This window comes from Cyprinodon variegatus, unplaced genomic scaffold, assembly GCF_000732505.1.
Source record: "Cyprinodon variegatus isolate N-32 unplaced genomic scaffold, C_variegatus-1.0 Scaffold124, whole genome shotgun sequence".
In the NCBI taxonomy this organism is placed as follows: Eukaryota; Metazoa; Chordata; class Actinopteri; order Cyprinodontiformes; family Cyprinodontidae; genus Cyprinodon; species Cyprinodon variegatus.
The window spans coordinates 246,521-268,153 of NW_015150577.1; the positions used below are offsets into that span (position 1 = coordinate 246,521).

The 21,633-nt window shown below is 35.7% G+C and overlaps 1 protein-coding gene across 1 annotated transcript in view; it reads left to right on the forward strand.

Moving 5' to 3' along the window:
* b4galnt4 (beta-1,4-N-acetyl-galactosaminyl transferase 4) overlaps positions 1–21,633 on the forward strand; it is a 212,030-nt gene that overhangs the window by 154,780 nt on the left and 35,617 nt on the right. Inside the window, exon 7 of the mRNA XM_015375728.1 lies at positions 3,445–3,512. Coding sequence (XP_015231214.1) covers positions 3,445–3,512 — 68 coding nt within the window. The remainder of the gene's footprint in view (positions 1–3,444; positions 3,513–21,633) is intronic.

Consider the following 21,633-nt stretch of genomic DNA (forward strand, 5'->3'; position numbering starts at 1 on the left):
GTTGAACGTCACATACTGTAACAGAAATCTCTAAATCGCTTTTATTAGAAATACCCCAGATGTGGCTATAGTAAGACAAAGGAGGAATAATTCCTAAAAGCATCTGATCTAATATGTATTGAAAGGGATATGTAATGCTGTAGGCCTGTTTCTCTTCAAAACAACACCTTAAAGGGTTGTTACTAGTAGTTTGAACACTTTAAACTCTAATGTTTTTATCAGCATTTTGATAGAATATCTTGTAAAATACGTTACTGGGTCCTTAAGAAGGATAAACAGACCATCAAATCAGCAAAGGCACGGTTAACCAGAGATGAAATCGGCTTTCTTCAATGGCTCTGTCAGTCCATAGACCTAAATCCTCAGGAAAGAACAGGATACAACAGGATACAACAGGAAAGAAATGATACAGTACTAACATTAATAGACAGATTGTCAAAATATGGACAGGTTGTCAAATGAGGGTTCTAAAATATCCCTTTTACTTTTTGAAATAAATATGAGAATACAAAGTGTTGTCCAAATGGCATAAGTGAGTTTTATAAAGTGTTGGGTGGGTCTATCTTATCTTTACAAGAATTAGCTAATCTATTATTAGGTCAATAAAACTGATTTATTATTCTGTCTGAAATGTAAAGTAGGTAAAATTTAACACACGTGGCAATGCTTGTTTATATTTATAGCCCATTTCTGTTTAAAGACAATTCAAATTGCTGTACATGGAAAAAAACAATAAAACATAGTGTGAATGGGAAAAAAACAGTGAAAAGTACATTGCAGTGGCATAAATGTAATTAAATAGATTTTTGACATAAATAAAAAATGCTTAGTTAAAGCAATGATTATAAAAAACAAAATCATTTATGATGATATGGTTTAATACATCAAATCCATATAAAAATATTGCAATAGTGTTTTGACTGTATTTTTTCTATAATTGTAGCCCTTTTAATTAATTATTATTATTTGATTTATTAATGAATAAATCAAAAACATCACTTACATCCTTTTTTTTCCGTCCAGTTGTGTAATTCTCTTACAATATTTTAGACATCCTGTTGTTTGTGTTAAGGAAGAAATATTTATGATTGCTGATGGTGTTAGAATTTACCAAAGCAGCAACATGCTGCAGGCTTTAGAACAAAATCACACTAACATATTTTATCTGCCTTCTTCTCTCCAACCAGCTGTGTCTGAGTCTCTGAGGCTTTAAGAGCCGCTAGGGGCCCAGTTAGGTTTGGACAGGCATTGATGCCTGTTTTTTTCCACGGTAACTCTATTCTCATGCCAGCAAAACTCCCTGAAACGTGCCATTATATGACTGCCAGCAAGTTGTAGGTGTGAGTCACTCTGTTTTTTTTTTTTCTGTGTTAATTCTCAGTAGGGCTCAGCTTGAGGATAAGCAGCTATTTGCAGTCTGAAAGACTGCAGTGGTCTGTCCCCACTGCCCACCACACTGTCTTCTGACCAGATTCAGACCTAGGAGTGTGTCCAGCACAAACAATTGAAAGCATGCCCACTGTGATCTAGCTGTATTCTTCCATTATGGATCAGCAGCAGCAGGGGCCCTAATTAGTTGTGTTGGCTTGTTGAGGAAACGAATGGGCACTGATTTGACTCCAGGGCAATAAAGGGAGTCCCAGCTGCTCTGATGAGCACGCTTCTTAGAGTCAGTATTGGCAGGGAATCCCGCTTCCTCATTTTCTCACTCTTTATAGCCATTAGTTTTTATATGCATGCTCACTTCAGAGGTTTTCTGCTAATTAACTCTCCTTGACAATTTGGGTCATATTGTGTTTTCCCAGACATTTGAAAGTTTTGCATTGCTATCAAAAGTGAAGGAGCAATCAGAGTCTCACAATGCTGCTCTAAGTTCTCAGATGTTAATTCAAAGCGGCTCCAACATTGATATTGCAGCTATGCTGTTTTATAATAGCATTTTGAAATTGGTGCTATGCTATGGCATTTTTCAAAAGGCGGATACGAGCTTTTGAAGAACATAGCGACATGCCTTTTCAAAGATAAGGTAAAACCGCAACAATTTGAACCACAAATTGGTTTTGGATGGTGAGTTTAAGGGGTTGGAGTGAGTCACTTTCTCATCTTTGCAGAAAGTGTGTGATCTGTTCTTTAGTTTCCAGCTCCTGCGCCATGACAGTTTTAGACACAAATTCCATTCATTCTCCTTGAAATGTGGTTTTTACCACGTAAGCTGACATGTAGCACCTAATCTGACAGCTCCTACTGGCACATAACAAAACGGAAAATCCCATGCTGGAACCCGTGGGCAGTAGGATTAGTCCTCCTCCAGACCAGCAAGGGAGCTGATACAGATTTTCTCATTAGGGAAAAACCTCTTACCTCATTTTAAGAAGAACTTTTAATTATTGTAACTAAAAGCCTGCATTTTTAATTTTTTAATCAAAATTTGGATTTTATATGATTTATTAAACTTCTACAAATAACTGAATTATATGCTTGTACCAGACAGTTACATTTATTGCAGTATTCTCAGGTGAACAACATCGGTATTACTGCACACAAACCTAAACTCCTCTGGATTGGTTGACAAGTCACAGCTGTTAAAGAAGTCCCTAATTCATTAGCTGCCCCCAAATAATTATGTACATCAACACTAATGTTGTAAGGTTGAGAAAACCAGAACTGTGTTAATAAGGTCTTTTTATCCGCATTAATTACCTGCAAATACAATTAATTAAAGTCGTGAAACTTTTAAACATCAATATTTAATTTTTTTATTATTATTATTTACTAAAATCAGCCAAAACTTTGGTCCATCTAACTAGCTGTGTATTTGCACCTCTCTGTTTTTAAACGCTGAGATTAACATTTACCCATAAAGAGTTACTTTTCCTCTCAATACCTACATTTTTTGTGATCGGGTCAACAGTCTGTTTGAATTCAATGGAAGTGGAAATCGATTTTAAATAAGAAAAAACTCTGTATTTTGCAATGCTGAAGGTATAAATTCATCATGTTTTAGAGTATGCAGCTGTTGAGAAATTGCTCAAGAAAAAAAGGGATATTTTAAAATTCTTCCTTTGTGAATAGAGCGAGTGAAGCAGTTCAAGTTCACTTCAGCTTGAAATAACAAGTGAAAAACCTCTAGTTTGGTCTCGGACTTATCGCTCAGTTGCAAATAAGAATTAATTACTGTATGATATGATATTCATCTTTAAGGTTCCAAGGAAAATGTCTCAGTTGTGCACTTTTTAAAGTCAAAGAGTTGCTAGCTTAAAAGATAAAAATATCTCTTCAAAAGAGATTTTTTTTTCCTCACTATATTCTTAAATGGTTCTTTAAAACTGTAAACTGCAGCCTACTCTAACATTTTTTTTATGAGATTTTGAAACCAAGCTTGGTCCTTCCTCCCTTCTTTACCCATCGCATTCTGACCTGTGATTCTTCTATTGTTTGTTGCAGCTGGGTACAGAGTGGACTGCTCCAGGCGAGTTCACCAAGTTCAGGTCCCAGTCCTCCAAATCTGTGCAGTAAGTACCTGTGACAACTCCCACCTGTCCTAATAGCACATTTATTTCTTTCCAGCACAGAGACCAAAAGTGTGTATGAATACAGTTCTGCACTGGTGCATCTCCTAGAAGAGCTTTGTAGAGTCTCTCTAGCTCTCTGTATGATAGATAATCTGTCTGTTGCTTACTTTACAGCCAAGTCAAGCATGTTCCCTCTGAAGGCTTTTACTGCCCCCATATGAGTAAATGGATGGTTCAAGTGTCCACTAAACACTGGAAATCAGGCCTCTTCTGTGTACATGTACTTTAATGCACCAGATAGTTTATAACTTCAAACCCTTTAGCAAGTAGTCCAAAATGTTTGAAAAAGCAAAAATTAGTACTTTAAAAATAGTACTTTGAAGATTATTGAGAAAGCTTAGCACTGGCTTACATAAACTATAAAAAAATTAAAATAATTAAAGTCCACTCTGTACTTTGTAAATTATGTTGTTTTTCTTGCTACCTTGACCCTGGAAGAGATTAAAGCTTAATAAAAAGCTGTTGTAGACTACTAAATGTTTCAATTAAGGTAAAGGTCAAATATAGGCTTCCTTTCAAGCTCCAAAGAATTTAGTGCCTCACTAATCATCAACCTCGTTGCACATCACTGGCTGTAACAGTTTGCTTGCTGTAAATGAAAGATGAGAACATACCTGTACAGTCTTAACCTATCTTGTTCAATTTAGATTCAGCAATTTCTTCTCAATATGTGCTGTGGTTGAACTTGAAATACATCCAATAATCCAATTGCTACTCTTCTGCTATTTCCCACTGTCATCGTTATTTTACATAAAAGTTGGAAGTCGCTGACACAACAATATTAGATACTGATATTTTGACAATGTGAAATTATCCCCAGGACTTAGGCATTGCAGTTCTATACTCTTGTACTCTTTCCTCTCACTTTTGTATTATAAGGATCAGGATTTTACTGCTCTTTGTGTTGTTTATAGTAAGTATTACTTTAAAATAAAATTCTTATTAAAACATATATGGTTCACAGCTCTTTCAAACATAGCTGAGGAAAGAATGGAATCAGACTCAAGCAGAAGGTAATTAAAGTAAACCATGGATTTTTCAACCATCAAAGGAGAATATGTGCATAATTCCCAAAGAGGAATTTATTAAGATATATGTGCCCCTAGAAAGTGTCTGTAGAAAATGATATGAGTTCCAGTTCCCCTGAAGTTAATTCTAAGCAAGTTAATAAGTGCAGTGGGACAAAAATGTATTTAGTCAGTCAATGGTTGTGAAAGTTTTCCTAGGTAGAAATATGACAGAGGTCGTATAGAGAACAGAGAATTTATCATGAAGAATTTATTCATAAGTTATAAACGAAAATATTTTGTCAACTTGAACTCAATACTTGGTAGCACAACTGCAAGAGGTTATGCTACCTATCAAATGATTTCTGTATGCATTTACCAGGTTGAAAACCCTAGGTGGTGTTTTGACCCATTCCTCCAAGCAAATCTCCTCTAGAGCAGTAATGGTTTGGGGCTGCTTTGTTTTCCCACTGCAGATCGTATGTGTCAAGGTTTGGTTGTGGTTTTGAGGACCCAAATGTAGAGGCAGAGAGGCTGAGGAGATTTCTTGGAGTTTAATGGGGCAAAAACAGTAAACAAAGGCAGGAATCCAAAAATCCAACTAATAATGAAAGGCAAACCAGAACTATGGAGACATCTGGGAAAACCAAAGACGAGGAGCCAGGGAGAGACGAGGTAGGTAGACAACAGCATGGGAAGACAGCAAAGACAAGGAACCACACTGGAAAAAATCAAAATCTAGATAAGTATTTTTTTCTCAAAATAAGTGCATTTGTTCTTGGACTAAGTAGGTAAAAGAGACATTTTGTCAATGGAACAAGACAATTTACATTTTAAGTAAGAAAACACAATTGCATTGTCTTATTTTAAGTGCATTTTGTCTAAATATCTTATTTTAAGAGTAAACATACTCAGTCCATTGGCAAATCATCTCATTAACCCACTCAAATTAAGGGTAAATACACTTAATTTAAGACATTTTTACTTATTTCTAGATCTTTTTTCCATTGCAACAAAGAGTGACAGCAGAGGGAGAATATATGTAGCTGACTGAGACAAAGGCAGGGCTAACGAGCTGACAAGGAGCAGGTGTGAAAGGAGAAAATCAGGGAGCCAAGGGGAAAGGAACACACACAAGAGGGCAACAGAGGAAAACAACAGAAAAACCTGAGAACAAACATCTAGAAACTACAACAAAATAGGAATTAAACCAATAAAACTAGAAAACAAGGAGCAAAGTAAAGCACAACAGAACCAAGACCATGATAGTATGTGGACTTAAGAATGTTTTTTTTTCTCTATTTAACTTTTTACTATTCCTGAAGTATTAGTTCTTACAGATGCCGAGAGCGGTCTAGTACTTCCGATACTTTTTCACTGCGGTTTGCTCAAGAAAATAAGTTAATTTTCTCATTATCTAAAGATAATGAAGCCGTTTTCTCGTGACAATGAGATGATTGGAGTGTGTTAAAAGCTATTACATCCTTCAATACCACAACGGCCGTATGGATTTATAAGGATAAATCATGGCCCATGTGCAAATCTGTAAATAATCCTGTGTTTAACTTTAAGGTAACAAGACAACATTGTTGGTTTGATGATTTGCCTACACTTCTGTTTCTCAAACAATTAGACCTATACCTCCGGCGCCTTGGCGCTGGGTGTTTTCTGAACAGCCCCAGTATAACGCCTGTAACAGGTATAAGATGCATTAACTAAAAAAATTAGTCAAGTTTAAAGTTTTTTATAAAAAAAAAAAAAACAGTCAGATTTGTTTCTACTGTATTCCATGCAATCCAATTATGCAGCACGACTTGACAATGAGTGAAAAGAAAAAGGAAACTAAAAACTGATTATTTGCACACAAATACGGGTACGGATAGACTGGGAATCCAGGGCTGTTGGCCAGCCTCATTCATTACTCATACAGATTAATCATCTTGTTATCTCAAGAAATCAATAACTGTTTGCCTGTGATGACGAGATAATTATGTTGTTATCTCGAGAAAACAATCAATGGTTTAACCGTGATAATTAGATAGTTATGTCATTATCTTGAGAAGGCAAAAAAGAAATAGCGTATGACCGCTCTCGGCTTCCATAAGTTCTGAGTTCATATGACTGAAATTAACAGTTGAGGGTTCATTGCTAAATTGAGAAAAAAATGAAAAAATCATATTTCCTCTGATCACCTTTACTTAAGGCAAAAGTAAAAGTTGTCATTTAACATGACTGCCTGTTAAAATAATGAATATTGTTTTCCTTGAACAGAGGGTGAAGTTGGAATATGAAATATGGGCTCATAAAACAAACTGAATCATTTTGTGGCAAATTATTCTTGCTTAATGAAACTCAATGCTGAGCTCTTTTTTTCTTCTGTACGCTGCACAAAATACATCAATCAGCTATTTCCTTCTAAGGTGACGTGATTAGATGTTTGTTTCTGCATTGTTTTTATCATATATTTGTATTCATATAAAAAAAAAAACAAGGCACTGCTTAAATTGCTTTACTTTATTGGATATTTTCTTTTCTCTAAAGGAATAAGCATAGACAGGAGACTTTTTTATACTGTTAATAATTTGAGCTCACTTACAGCTTTATTGCACTCTTCACATAGTAAGACAACAGAGCAACCAAGCATGAAGACATAATATGACAGGGACATGAAAAGGGTTGTTCTGCTCTCAACTTGAGGTAGTTTCTGTTTTTTCAATTGTTCAGTCTCTGTGTAAAGTCTTTAGAATAAATTGAAGATGGCACATTTAAAAGGAGGCTTTGCAAAAAACTAAACAGGAAGACAACTGTATCATTTAATGTTCACTTGCCAAAAAAGGGACTCTTATATGGTTCTGGTCCTCAAGGCCCACTGTCCCACACGTTGAGGTGCCAAACTGATGTTATGATTAAAGGGCTTCTGTGACAACTGGTGGCATGCAGACAAATCAATGCATTCATCTGAAATAGTAGTAGAAATCCATCAATAAACGGACAAAATTATTAATGAAAGAAAAACCCTCAACAGCCATTAAGGTGCTTTAAACTTAAAAGAGTAATATTACATCAAATGTACCGAAAATAAATGAATGAAAAGGGAATTTAAAAGGCATGGCTTTAATTGTGGTACAGTAGGATAATAATAATAATAATAATAATAATAATAATAATCTGCATTTAGGTTCACCCGGCCATATTGCTTGGAGTTTTAAAGTCTGCAAACATGTGAAGTAAGAAAAAAAAAAAAACAGTGCACCCTCCTGCACCCCTCTGTTTATGTGTAAAGTTTTTTTAAGCTAATGTTGCTGAAAAATATAAAGGTTATAGAGCGGGGCAAAGTAAGAAAAACCCTTTCTACCCTGCTGTTGTGGTTAATAGCAGAAAAAAAAACATACAAAATGAACAGAATGAGAGAGATTGTGCAGAGTCCTCACTAGAAGTCACAGTACAAGGAAATTGATCAGAATGATTATATGAATGGTACTTAGAACAACCTTCAAACCAGTAAAAGCTGAACGCCAAGGCCAAATAACATCAGTAGCTATGTTTAGTCGGATGGAAGGACTGATCAGATCAAAAAAGTGTCATATAAACATGTCAGACTGAACATTCGTATCCGGTTCCGTCTGATCGGAAAGAAATTTCATTCCGGTTGAGAGAGGTGGTTGTTTTCCCCTCGCCATGCCGATTGGTGTCCATGTACATACCCATGCAAATCTTTGGAGTAAAATCATCCCTTCTGCGCATGTGTGCAACATCAGCCTAACGTTTTTCTTTTTACAAACCTCCAATCACTGGCTGCTGGTCCTCCTTAGTTGAGGAGGTGCATCTAAATGTAATGTGTGGATGAATATACCATCCTACCCTCTAGGAAAGGGAGCTTTAGCATAAGGTACTGCTGAGTCCTTCACTAAAGTGACCACCACTAGCAAAAGCAAGAAGGGACAAAGGGCCATATTGGGGGAAAAAAAACACATCAACACGACTGAACATCCAAAGAAATATGCAGGGCAGGAACAATGAGTAGCTAAAGTTACGGATGAGCGGTATGGGTTTGTTTACAAAGCAGGCAGCTTCTTCTTCAACTGCTAAAGCATTTTAAAAAAACTAGACAGATCTGTGCGCACTCAAATTGTTTAATCTGATCGAACACTTTGTACATGTATAAACAAGTCATCATCAAATAATTTTATTTAGTTTCCATGTAAACAGAGATAATTTTAACTTCAGATCAACCAAGACTAAGATCGGATTAGAGAAAATTCACAAATGTCCTTACAGCGGAACATGAAATAATGCTTTCTGTTCTGGGCTTACTTTGCTCCATTTGGCACAATTTGTCTTGAATGTGTTCAGGGAACAATGAAATCTTAAGACTATCAAGACATTTCTGGAGAAAAATGGGCTACCAAGTGTCAGCAAGCCAAGCATTTGGAAGGCCAAATGTGACCTAAAGAACACAGCTAAATTTAAAACTATCCAGAATGGCCACAAAGTATTGCACTTTTCTGTTGTGGCCTCTTATGAGCCCTAATCTAAACCCTACAGGAAAGAGTTGAAACTCTCTACCTGGAAAAGACACCCTTTAAACCTGAGACAACTGGAGCAGTTTACTCAAAAGAATTTAGCTCAAATACCTGTGGTAAATGACATTTACATGAATAATCTATGTGCATATGAACTAAAGGTAATAATTTTTGTCCTTGCCGGTAGTATGTTTCATTTAACTGATTATACTTTTAGGTGGGTAGAGAAACCAAAAATTGTACTTTGTAATACAAGCACTACTCCTTATCCTGTTTTTACTCAAGTAAAAGTACCAATTCAGCTTTAAAGAAATTATTCAAGTACTTTTTTTCATTTTTACTTTTTGCAAAATGATTGTAAAAACAAAACCCTAAAAGAAAGTAACAATTATTTTTTTGTTTAATTACATTTTTGAAGTCTATTTTATTCTGTATTATTTAGCCATAGCTGCTCTTTCACTTGGCTTTGTTGAAAGTGTATCTGAGATTGCATGAACGTTAATAAGAAAAGACAAGTTTAATTTAACTGTGTATGGGAATATTGGAAGGTTCGTATTGATGACTTTAAATATTACCAAGTATATGTCTCTTTACATGATGTTATGTTCGATAAATAGGCATTTGAGATTGTTTTGAAATATTCATTGCACTCTCTACATTGCACTCTGGAACATCCCTTGGCTTTGTTTTGTGAAGGTAGGCGCCTATAATGACAAATGACCTTGTTGATTACCAGAGAAAAGAGTCTGTTTTAATCTAAATGGGATATAATTAAAATCAGCAAATAATAGGGGCAGAACAAAGGAAGATGTCATCAGAGAAAAATACATTTCAGGCAGCTCACAGCAGGAATAATAAGTCATCACTCACATTTTATCACCTGGTAATTTTAGAAATTTGTAAATCTGATATATGAGGAAGCAATTGCCCAACCTGTAATGATATTGGTCTTTCTCGAATATTACAAGCTATTTTGTGGTAGGAAACCATTGTGAGAATTATTGGTCACAGGGGTGCAGCAATCCCTCATCTACATGAGACTCTTGTGTAATTTGCTACTAGAGAATAGGTTTAGGGCCATTTGAGCCTATTTACAGACTACCCAGGTCTGTTCTCCACAAAGCTTTATATGAAGCTACAATTTAAAACAGTGTGCATAGTTATTATCATGCTGGGCCCTACCTGGATGTAATAAAGGAAATAGTAAAATTTATGGAGGTGCAGATACTTAACCTTCAGATATGTAATAGTGCAAAATAGAATAAGAGAACGAAGGAAACCACAGGTTTCAGGATTTTATAGTTTCCCTTTTTACACTTAGGACTGCTGTTATTTAAACAAGTTAATTAATTGGCCTCACACACCAAATACTTGTGGACTTTGGTAAGCTGTGCTGATGATTGCTGTAGGGCTGAATCAATTCAATTCAGTTTACTTATATAGAGCTGATTCACACAGGTCCTCTCAAGGCAAATGAAAACTAAAAAATAGAAGGCTCAGTTTAATCAAATCATTTTCCTAATCATTATCTGGTGTGGTTAAAAAAAGAAAAAATAGCATTGCTCAGGGGTCCATGTGAACATATCGCAGATGGGTAGACAGAGTGCAGCAAATCAAAAGGTTAAAAATTCAAATCAAAATAATTTTATCCCAAAGGGAGATTTATTGGGTCCAATAAATGGAGAGAATGGCTGAACAGAAAAACAAAGCGAAAACTATAACTGAGACTAAACCAAGACATAAATAATCACACAAATCTGTAGAGGAGCTAAGCAGCTCCTTTAGTAAAAGACTTTTACATCCTGTTTGTAAAAAGGAGCGCTACAGCAGGTCATTCATCCCTGCTGCAACCAGACATTACAATGTATAATGTGCAATTAGTATTTGATACCCTGTGCAATTCCCTGTTTCTTTATATTTGACACAAAGCGCAGTAACTATATACATAAATACCGATGTAAACACATTGGATATAACCCTGATAAAATAAAAAAAGTGGTCATATGTGGACGCACTGTATATACGGTATTTACCCCATACACCTTTTTCTTCCTTTGGCACATTCTTCTTCTCCTTTGACTATTTGAGCTGACGAGTAAATTTCTTCACTGTGAGATCAATAAAGACAATAAATCAATCAAACAAATCAGCATGAAGTCATCAATTTATAACATCAGCATTTAATTACTTCTTGACCAGATATTTGAAGATAAAGAATAATATGGCAGAAGTGGAGTCATTGGACTTAGTCTGTTTAATCCTGTCTGGTTGGGCTGTCATGTAGCTCCTACACATGGTGTGAAATAATGAGCACAAACTAAAGTTCGCTTTTTTTCCCATGTTAGTTTTATCATTGTTGAGAGGTGTGAAGTTTCTACTGAGGTGGCTGTTTTAATAGATGGAACACACAGGAAATTCGGTCGGGTACACATGTTAGTGAGATCTGGTGGCCATCCACCACCTGGCTGTCAACACCTGGAGGTAATGACTCACACTATTAGAGTCTGTGTCTGTGGAGGGGGTAATGGCGCTGCCTGTGTTCTGAATCTAGATTTCCATCATTAAAACTGACAAATGATAGGAATTTGCAGTTTTATATTGTGTGTTGGGATTTATTGGGAACATTTTATCCCCTGCTTTTAGTGTATCATTGTAATCTGATAAAGGGTGTATTAAATAATTAGTAAACAAAAAGAAAATCATTTGACTTTTTTAATATTAATCATACTTAAAAGAGCAGCTACATCCAGTACCCTAAACATTTGAAGTGTTCCCTTTTTATTCTATACTTATGTAGCACCATTCTTTTTCTTCTACTACAAAGGGAAAAAAGATATCAATTTTACCAGCTCGCTCCTGGGGGAGGCAGCCTTCCCTTCCCAGAGGGGATCCCAGTATAGTAGGAAGTTCTTGGTTTGAACTGAACTGAAAATAGATTCAAACAGAAAGAGACAAGCTTTTTTTCCTAACCAGTTATATGATGCACTGTAACTGACTGTGTACATCAGACAAAACCTTTACTTTTTTTATGAAATTATCAATAAAATTAGGAATAGATTTTTCAAAAAGGTAATTTAATTGGATAATCAAATGTTAATTCTTTAGTTTTAGCTGTAAATATTCATTTAAACTAAAGTTTTGAAGGAAATGCACTGAGCTGAGTCAAAGTGAGCCACTGAAAAGCTCTTTAAACCAATAGACCATCCGGGAATGACTTTTAAAAAATGTATCACTCTCAAAGTGCTGGGTTTTGTCACCGCCTGTGCTCATATCTGTGACGCGATAGCTTGGCACTGGCTGCTAGGTGCTGTCACAACAACCTGATGAGTGACAGTAATGTTGTCAGGTGAGGAACCCAGATAACCTCCATCAACCGTATCTCCTCTTTTTGAAACAGCTAACAGCGCCTCTGGCTTTGTAGACAACCTCAGGTGATTGACATTTGCTTAAGTTATACAAACTCAAGTGCTCTGAGCTGCATACTGAGCTGGTCCAGGGCTGTGCTTGATGTGATGTGTCTTAGAACTTTTAAAGCAGCTTACACCAGTTTTAGATAAAACACAACAGCTGAAGCAGTTGAAATAATAATATTAAAGTTGTTACTGAAAAAGTATTTTTGATGAAACTCAATTCAGGATAACTATTGTGCTCCACTCAGGTTGAAAGTTAAAAAATACAGATGATAAATGTTCTTTTGTTGACATGCTTTGCTAAAACTGGTAGATTTTAATTACATATGTGTATTTCCAGACCGTTTCAGGCATTCTCCAAACAATTTGAATTGTGCGGAGCTGTAGGCTCATTAAAAGACTAACAATAGCCAACATTATCCATACCTAAACCTCTTTTGATGGAAGTGTGGGATCTGATGGAGCAAACAGTTGCTCCAAAATTTTATTCCAGTTCTAAATTTTCTCTCTAAGAATACAGATGTTTGGTCAGAGTAGATATTATTATTCACTTAGACTCAAACCTATAGCAAACTAAAATATGCTATACTTCTTTCAATTATGTTGAAAACAAATATGTGCCAAAGTTTCTATATTTAAGCCACAGAAACTATACAAGTATGGGAAATAGTATACAAAAAAAGAAAGAAAAAAACATATATAGGTCTATATATATTTAGAAGCAATGTTTTGTACACAGCATCAAATGGTATTTCAAATCTAGTTTAACTTTAAATTTCAATCTACATCTCTGTATTGAATTTTGATGGTTATTTGTGATATTTGGTTAAATGCACTTCATATTATGAAGGATTCGGATTGTTCACATTTGTGCACATTAATTATTATTAATTAGACAGCACCACACGGTAATGCAAATATAAAAAGATGGGTGACTGATAGTGAATGATGATTAACTTTGGGTTCAGAACAAGTTTAGGAAATGCATACTTCAAGACATTGTGTTTTGTAATTCAAGTTTCAGACTAATTTAATCACATATTATTAATCCTAAGATATATATCCTTACAGATTTGTTCAATATTTTCCCCATCAGTTCCCCATTTACTTGGGTATTTCTCCTTCCTAATAAAATATGATATACAAAAGAAAAAAAATCTTTCAAGGTGTTAGATACTTTAGAAATATTATAAGCATAATAGAAGAGTTTTGGCACCTGGGGGACACCAAGGGATGTCCGAACATTAAGATATGTTCAACAACTACAGTATATCTGTATACCATAGCCTTATTGTGGCTGCAAAAAAGTGTGATTACTTTAAAGACTGCTAAGATTAAGATTGATGCAGCTAAAATCAACAGTATTAATGTCATTGTTGTGTGTTTAAAAGAGCCTATATGCCCATGTTTATTTACATTATGTTAAAGTAGTGCACCCATTCTAGAGTTCAGAAATCAGTAAAATTGTGTTTAAATGTTTATGTACCTTGTGAGTGGCTTTAAACTCCCTCTGGCTCTCTCTGAACATTTTAATACAGAATCAAACATCACTTCAACAAGGTTGTTATCCAGCAATTAGCAAGAAGATTTATTATATAAGCTACTTAAAATGTCTCAGAAAAGGATGTTCACATCCAATTCGTTACAGCTTAGAAAATGTGATGCAAGCCCCTCCTTTCATTTGTAGACACATGGAGAATAGTTATTTGTCCTTCTCCTAGTTATTACTGTTCCTCCTTTCCGAGCAGCATTGAGGGAAGCCTTGAGGTGAATGTCCAGTTAGTTCACTGTAGGATCTGTATATCTATAATTGAATCACTTAAACACTCCTAGCTATTATAGCTGGCGAGAAGCAAAAGGAGAGGATAGAGCTTTTCCAGCTGACATCATAGGCGTCCAGATTTAGCATGGAGACGGATACTGCACCTGCTCTCCGCACCTGTGCTATCTGATTGGATCCAATGTATTGTGCGTGTGTTTGTTTCTGTGTGCATACTTCTCCTTGATTTGGTTTCAGTCTGAGTACAATTCTAAGGGTTTACTTCCTCTCATATAAGATACTTGGAAGATCTTAGAATACAGTATTTTTTTAGTAGGTGAGGAGGATTGCCAGAAAGCTGCAATGACTCCAGTGTCCTGTTGTCGTCCCCGAGGCTTTCAGTCCACCATCTGTTTGAGTGATGGAACCCTGCAAGGATCCAAATCCTTGAGTGTGTCTCTGGGTTTTTTTGTGTGTGTGTGTCTTCCTCTGTCTTTGAGTGTCTTGTGGTTCGTGTCTAATCGCAATGCCTTTGAGGTTTAAATGCACATATTTGGAGCTGTGAAAAACCGTGATTTCACAGCAGACATCTGATTGGCAGTAATTCCTGAGTGCAACCAAACTGCAACGCAGAGCTGGTTGAAGCCAAACGCAATTAGACACAGTAATGACGACAGGGGGTCTGGTTAGTGTGGCAGAGAGCAGAAATTATGTTGTGAGCATCTTCAAAATTGATATAAGCCTTGTTGAAGGGGTTTAAGTACTTATCCAGGAAATTCTTATTGGTCTGTAATAAGAGAAAATCAGCATTTAAAAACTCATGCAGTCAAATTACAGATGGCAAATATGAGCGATTATGCAATGTTTTTTCTAAATAAATCTTATAAGAGCAAACAAATCAAATTGCACTTAACGGATGCTCCGATAGATTGCATAGACTCCATAGATTTCTTGCATTAGCAGCATGTGGGTAAAAATCATGTAGAAATGCCAGATTGTCTCTTTCCAAAAGTGACAGTGTGACATTTATAACTGTTACAATCAAGCGGACATAAACAGGTCAGACAGTAATCAGGCTTCTATCTTCTCCCACACTGTTTCTGTCTGAAACTATAAGTACGGCAGTAAAAATAAAAATATATATATATAATCTTTATTTAAAGGCACCCAGGGTTCAATCTTAATGACTTATTACAAATTCAATACAGTCATGTTTGGATAACACTATACTATATCATACTATGGGATTCTGTTTCTATTGGAGTCAGAGAAGCTGATTGGATTTGATGGGAAAATGGATCGAACTTAATAGAATGCAATTATAGAAGAAAACTAATTGTGACAAAGGCAAAGCTTCCACTTTCAGCAGAACAGCGACCTTAATATTAAACTATCAGACCTACAATAACATTTTGACATACTCCTAAAAGACAGGCCTTTTCAAATTCCTGCCTTGATTCCAGTTAGCAGTAGGTGACAAGACAAGGATATTTTTGTACATAGATGTACTAAATGTTGATTTAAAAATCCTTTTTTATTCCTGCGTTTGGGGCACAGCCGGAAACTTTTTTTTTTACTCCTGTACTTATTTTATTCATATTGTTTTAAATTGTCTGTTACTCTTTGTTTCTTCATGTATTTTACCCCTTTACTGTCTTTTATAATTAAATCTCTTTGAATTGTTAAGTTGCTGAAATGAATATGCAGACAGACTTGCATTCACTTGCCTTACTGAGATCTAAGTGGCATTTATTGATTTATTATTAAGCTTCTGCCTCCTTCATTTACCACACATAGTTACATGGGCATAAGAAATAAAAAAAAAAAACACTTGATCGGAGTAAAAATGTATCATGTATCCATGCTATTTTTATGAAATTCGGGTAGGATTGGAGTGAAATTGTAATCTGACTCAGAGGGATTGTTTATGCTGATTGACATTCCGGTCAACATGCATGTAAACACTTGTCAGGATCAAGTTACTCTGAATGAAGCAAGCTGACCTGTCATGTGCACCCGCTGTCAACGCGAGGTATTTCTGCTTTAAGGGGCTAGATGCTCGAGCTGGAAAATATCAGAATATTTTTACCGGTATGTTTACATTTTTTTTTTTTTTTCCCAGTAGGCCATTTTAATCTGATTACCTATGTCCACACAAATAGTACCTTCTAATTATATTTTTTGTGTTTTAATCCAAACACATTTAAATGTGAGTACCGGTACTATTAAATATTGTAAATGTAAACATTGTTCCTTTAAGCTAAATCTGGTGGATACTTTTTTTTTTACAAAAGCTAAAATTCAGCTTGACCCAATGGTGAGTTATCTTTATAATATGATGAGGAGTTATTCAGTATATCATCAGGTTCTGCAGAGGTCCTGTTTGAGACATTTAGGGTGTTGAAACAAAAAGGCGTCAGAAAGTTGCAGCAAAGAAGCTTGAATTGGAAACCCCTCAAATAAACCATTATTTTCTATATGAAAGTAAAAAGCTGTTTTATAGCCTATATAGCCTTTTAAATGTTGCCACATCTAACCAGAGTGTCTTCTAACATTTTTCTATGTCCCTCACGTGTTTTTGTTAAACTACAAACTGCACTTGTGGACAGCTTTTTGTCTTTCCACTTGCCTTGATTTTAGTGGAGGGCACAACTACCTGCTGTCTGGTAAACAGACCCCACAATAGCTGTGTCTCTGCAGCTCCTCCTGAGTTAGAAAAGGCCTCTTTGCTGCTTTCCTGATCATTTTTTCCCTCTATGTTTCTGTGTGGTGTCTTTCTTTGTCCTTGTGATGTGTGTTCCTATTTTATTTTGTGTATTATTTTTAGGCTGCTGCTGTTCTTCAATTTCAGACCCTATCAACTAACTAGCCAATTGATTTATCAAGCCTTCAGATCCCATACTAATACCCGTACTAATAAGGTGTTTTATGAGGGGATGAATAAAAACTAATTCTACCCTATACTACAATTTTTTTTTTTTTTTGCAGTATGAGTAAGATATAATAACCATTGTTCTTCCTGTTATTATTTATTATATGAATAATATTATATAATTTATTATTATTTTGTTTTATATCTTAGATATCAAATGTAATACCCAAACATTTGTTGTTTCAACATGGCAAAATGTGTAATTATGAAGCCTCACAGTTTGGTGTTATATTGATAAGAAGAGTTTCTCCGTTTTCAAGACTGTTAGTATTGGCCAAGTCCAGAATTTTAAGAACAAACTGTTTGGTTCAAGTCACATTATTATGTCAGAAAATAAGGTTGCATTTTTTTTTTATTACAATAACCAGTGATGCTGGAACATGAATAGAATAGAATTCAACTTAATTGTCATTACATTGTCAAGTACAAAGCAACGAAATTCACTCTCTACATTTAACCCAGCCCTTTGGGGAGCAGTGGACTGCCATTGTGCAGCGCCAGGGGAACAGTGTGGGGTTAAGGGTTTTGCTCAGGGACTCAGAGGATCGAACCGGGTACTTGCAACCTTCCCAGAGCACAAGCATACTGCTCTAACCATGAGGTCAACACTCCCACCAAATATGATATGCTTACATATAAGGGTATTGGATGTAATCAGAAAAGGTTTACTGTGTGCCAAGACCAGAAGAGAAGTGGACGATATGACACAGAGGAACAGTGGGAGAGAGCAGGAGATGATGGAACGGAGGAAATGGAAGAATGCGAATTTGTTGAGGCTGCAGGGAAGAGTGGTGGGATCTCTCTCTGATGGATTAGAGAAATGCTTGGGAAATGGAGGAAAAAAGGGGAAGAAGAGTGTGAAGGGGAAAAAAGCTTTTTGTCCTCCTCAGGGCAGCTCCAGACTCTAGTATCATTAATGTAGTAGAGGGAAGCGTTTTCGCTGAGAACAAGCTTTTATTCAAAGGCCACCTGTGGGCATTGGAGATAAAGAAATCAGGCAAGAGATAGAAAAAGGGATTGAGAGAGGGACATGGTGACACTGGGGATAAGGGAGTGGAATGTGGACTTTTGTAACCATCAGTGGAAAGATAGAAAGAAGTACATCAGTATGAGTCGATAAAAGCAAAAGTAATAAGAGGCAAAAAAAAACTACTCAAACTAGATTTTAAGACCAAGCCTTTCTGACTGTTGATCTGTCTGACATTTTTTTTTTGCTTCAGTAGTTGTTTTTTTGTGCTTGTAAAAGAGTTTATATATCAACAAGAGATAAGAAATGTTTTCTCCATAGTTCATGCCAAATAAAAGTCTGCCCAGCTGAAGTAGGCTTCCTGCTGTAACAATATTCTGTGGTATATTGCTTGGCTCTCACAGAACCTTCTTATGTTATTCATCCTAGTCAGATTCCTTTGTCTATCTCTATCTGTTCAGCACACAGTGAGACGAGACTGGAAACAAAGACTCTAATTAGCCAAGCAATTAGACTCTTGTTTTGTGCCCTTTCCTCATCCTTTGAGCTACATACTAATAGCTGCCTTCTTCTCTTCCATCACTTGATTGTCCTTCACTTACATTTTTAGGTTTTTAAACCCCTTTTATACTTTAAATTCTATACAAATTCACATCTTAGAGCCAATTTGCTTTAATTTGGTTTTCATTTTCCAAAGAAAGCAATTAAATCACTATTTATCACCTTCATCCTTTTTTCAGCCAATCTATTTATCCCCTTTATCCAGAATCAGCGTCCATCTAACTATCCAGCACACACACAAAAAGACTCTTTCTTTTTCTCACTGTCTTGCAAGTAAAACAAACAATGTTTAGCAAAACTGACAATATAACACATGGCACTTCTGCTTTCATTTACTTACTCTATGTAGGAGCCATTTACCTTAATTTTCTGTGTTTATCTCCACCAGGGGATGCATTTCCTTTAGTGCTTTGATTATGTTGGAAGGGGATGGGGTTATTTACGGACAAGTGTCATTCTGTTTAGGTGTTATTAAAAGAGACCAGGCAAACCGTTTTCTACTATGATTATATAGAAGTTATGCTGGTTTATTTTGTTGTAAATGGAAATGGAAATGGAAAGACAATGAAAATATGAAAATATATGGCTTCAAGCATAACTCCAGAGCAAGGCTTTTTTTGGCTACTCTATAAAGCTTGGAACTCAACGCTAATTCTGACATTTTGAATTGAAAATGCTTCCTGGATGGGAAGCAAAAGTCTTCAAACTTGGAAATCAAAGTCCAGTGTTTTTTTGTTTTGTTTTTTTTTTTTTTACTTTTTTTGGACTAACTCCAAAGAAGATCTGCATATTCTTGATTGAGTGCAAGTAAGGCCAAAGCCTACCAAGAGAGAAAGCAAGCAGTAGAAAAAAAATCTAAGATTTTTATTGAACTTTATTGATCTCACAATGGAGAAATTTACCTCTGCATTTAATCCATCCCCTTGGGGAGCAATGGGCTGCCATTGTGCGGTGCCCGATGAGCAGTGTGGGGTTAAAGGTCATGTTCACGGACCCAGAGTGCAGGCTGTGGGGCTCAAACCAAGTACTTGCAACCTTCTCAGAGCACAAGTGTAGTGCTCTAACCTCTAAGCCAACACTATCCAACAAGCCGCTACAATTTAATTACGGTAGTTATTAAATAAATATGATTAAATAAGTCATACATTTTTCCTTTGTCATACTTATATATGAGAATATTTCCACCATATTTAAAGTCCTCTATTGTTGCACCACAAGCTCATGGAGGCCAGCAATCATTTAAATTGTAGTGATCATCACATTTTAAACTTCACTTACAATTTCAGTTTTAATATATATGTAATTTAAGAAAACATTTAAAGCTTCAATATTAATAAAAAGTCTCATTAGCTTAACAGAGTTGGTGTTTGCTGTTAAAGTTAACTTAACTACCCATTTTAAAAAAATTAGAAACATATAGTCCTGTTTGCTCAGTTCCTCTCATTCTTTCACCAGATGATCTGTTTGTCTTTTCTACTATAGGTGAATTGCATCAAATATCACTCCCAAGCTAAGACGCAGATTTTTAGATGGATCAGAGTTCCCTTTTTTGGTCTGCGACCAATTTTTTTTTTATTTCCAACCCTAGCCCTCTGATGCATGAATTATGAAAGTCTTGATCAAGATTTTTTTCTCAGGGTTTTTTCTTATTCTTAGGACATGAAAAAAAATGTTTAACTTTTTTTTCCCAAAAATATTGTTGTTTCATGAAGTTACAGATATGTCCACTGGAGTGGACTATGCGCATATGAGAACTCAATATAAAATATTATGAATTTATAAAAAAAAAAATAATGATCTAGTATTCTGTTGTAAAAAATGCAGACCATTGATTCATTTTATGCTTTGAAAAATATTTCAATATGTTTTGTTTAATTTTTTACATTATAAAGGCACTAAGTTAAGAACCGAATAAGGAAACCAATGACACTCATAGCTTACTGAAGTGACTGAAATTCCTCAGGATCTGCTGCTGCCTTGAATGTCTCCTGAAGTGTACTTAGGAAGGGTCTTACAATGGGGAGCCTATATGTGTTTGCTGGGCGGTAAGGTTTCACTATAGAAACCATAGAATTAAAGAGATATTTACTTTGTAGTAGCTGTCCACTACAGTGACCACTATGCACCAGAGGGCTAGGCTAGATCAATTCAGAGTTGAGGATTTGAGTTTTTGTTAAACCTGCTTTGTGAAATGGGCCAGAATAAAAACCAAGGACCATTCATACTGCAAAGAAGAAAATGCTAATAATTTCCAAACAAATCCAAAGTCTAATAAAGGCTTGTGATGTTCCTGAAACACAATAGAATATAGTAAGAGATAACAGTTACATAAAGTAAGACTCCAAAACCAGCATAAGTCAATCAAAGATGTAACAAATTACCAGTTTTAATACTGCTCTGTTTGTAAATTCACTTGATTTGGGGAAAGTATCATTTATTTATCTTTTAGGCATGGATTAAGTGAAGTTAAGGTTTAATAATTGTGTTATGTGTATATTTCTATTAAGGGCAAGTAGGGCAGCTAGGATCATATAATGACACTTAAGTTAGTTAAGTGAAATTTCAACAGCTATACAGAGAGATATTTCCTGTCTGACCTTCATAGAATACTTTCACTGCTCTCCTGCACCTACAGTGATTTATTGGCTCCACAGAACGTTTGTCAGTAGGATGATAGAGAGGAGTTTATGCCCGGGGCAACACATGACTATCTCCACATTGGCCTGTGTCCTACGCTTTCAGCTTAGCCCACCATACAAAAGGAAAAATGCAGCTTTACACAGTAAAACATGTTGATTTTGATCCATCCTTTTAACTTTTATCAAAGCAAGAAGAAGACAGATGATAGTGCCTCGAATCAGGCCATAGAGATGAAATTTAATTGCTCAAAAGACTGTTAGAA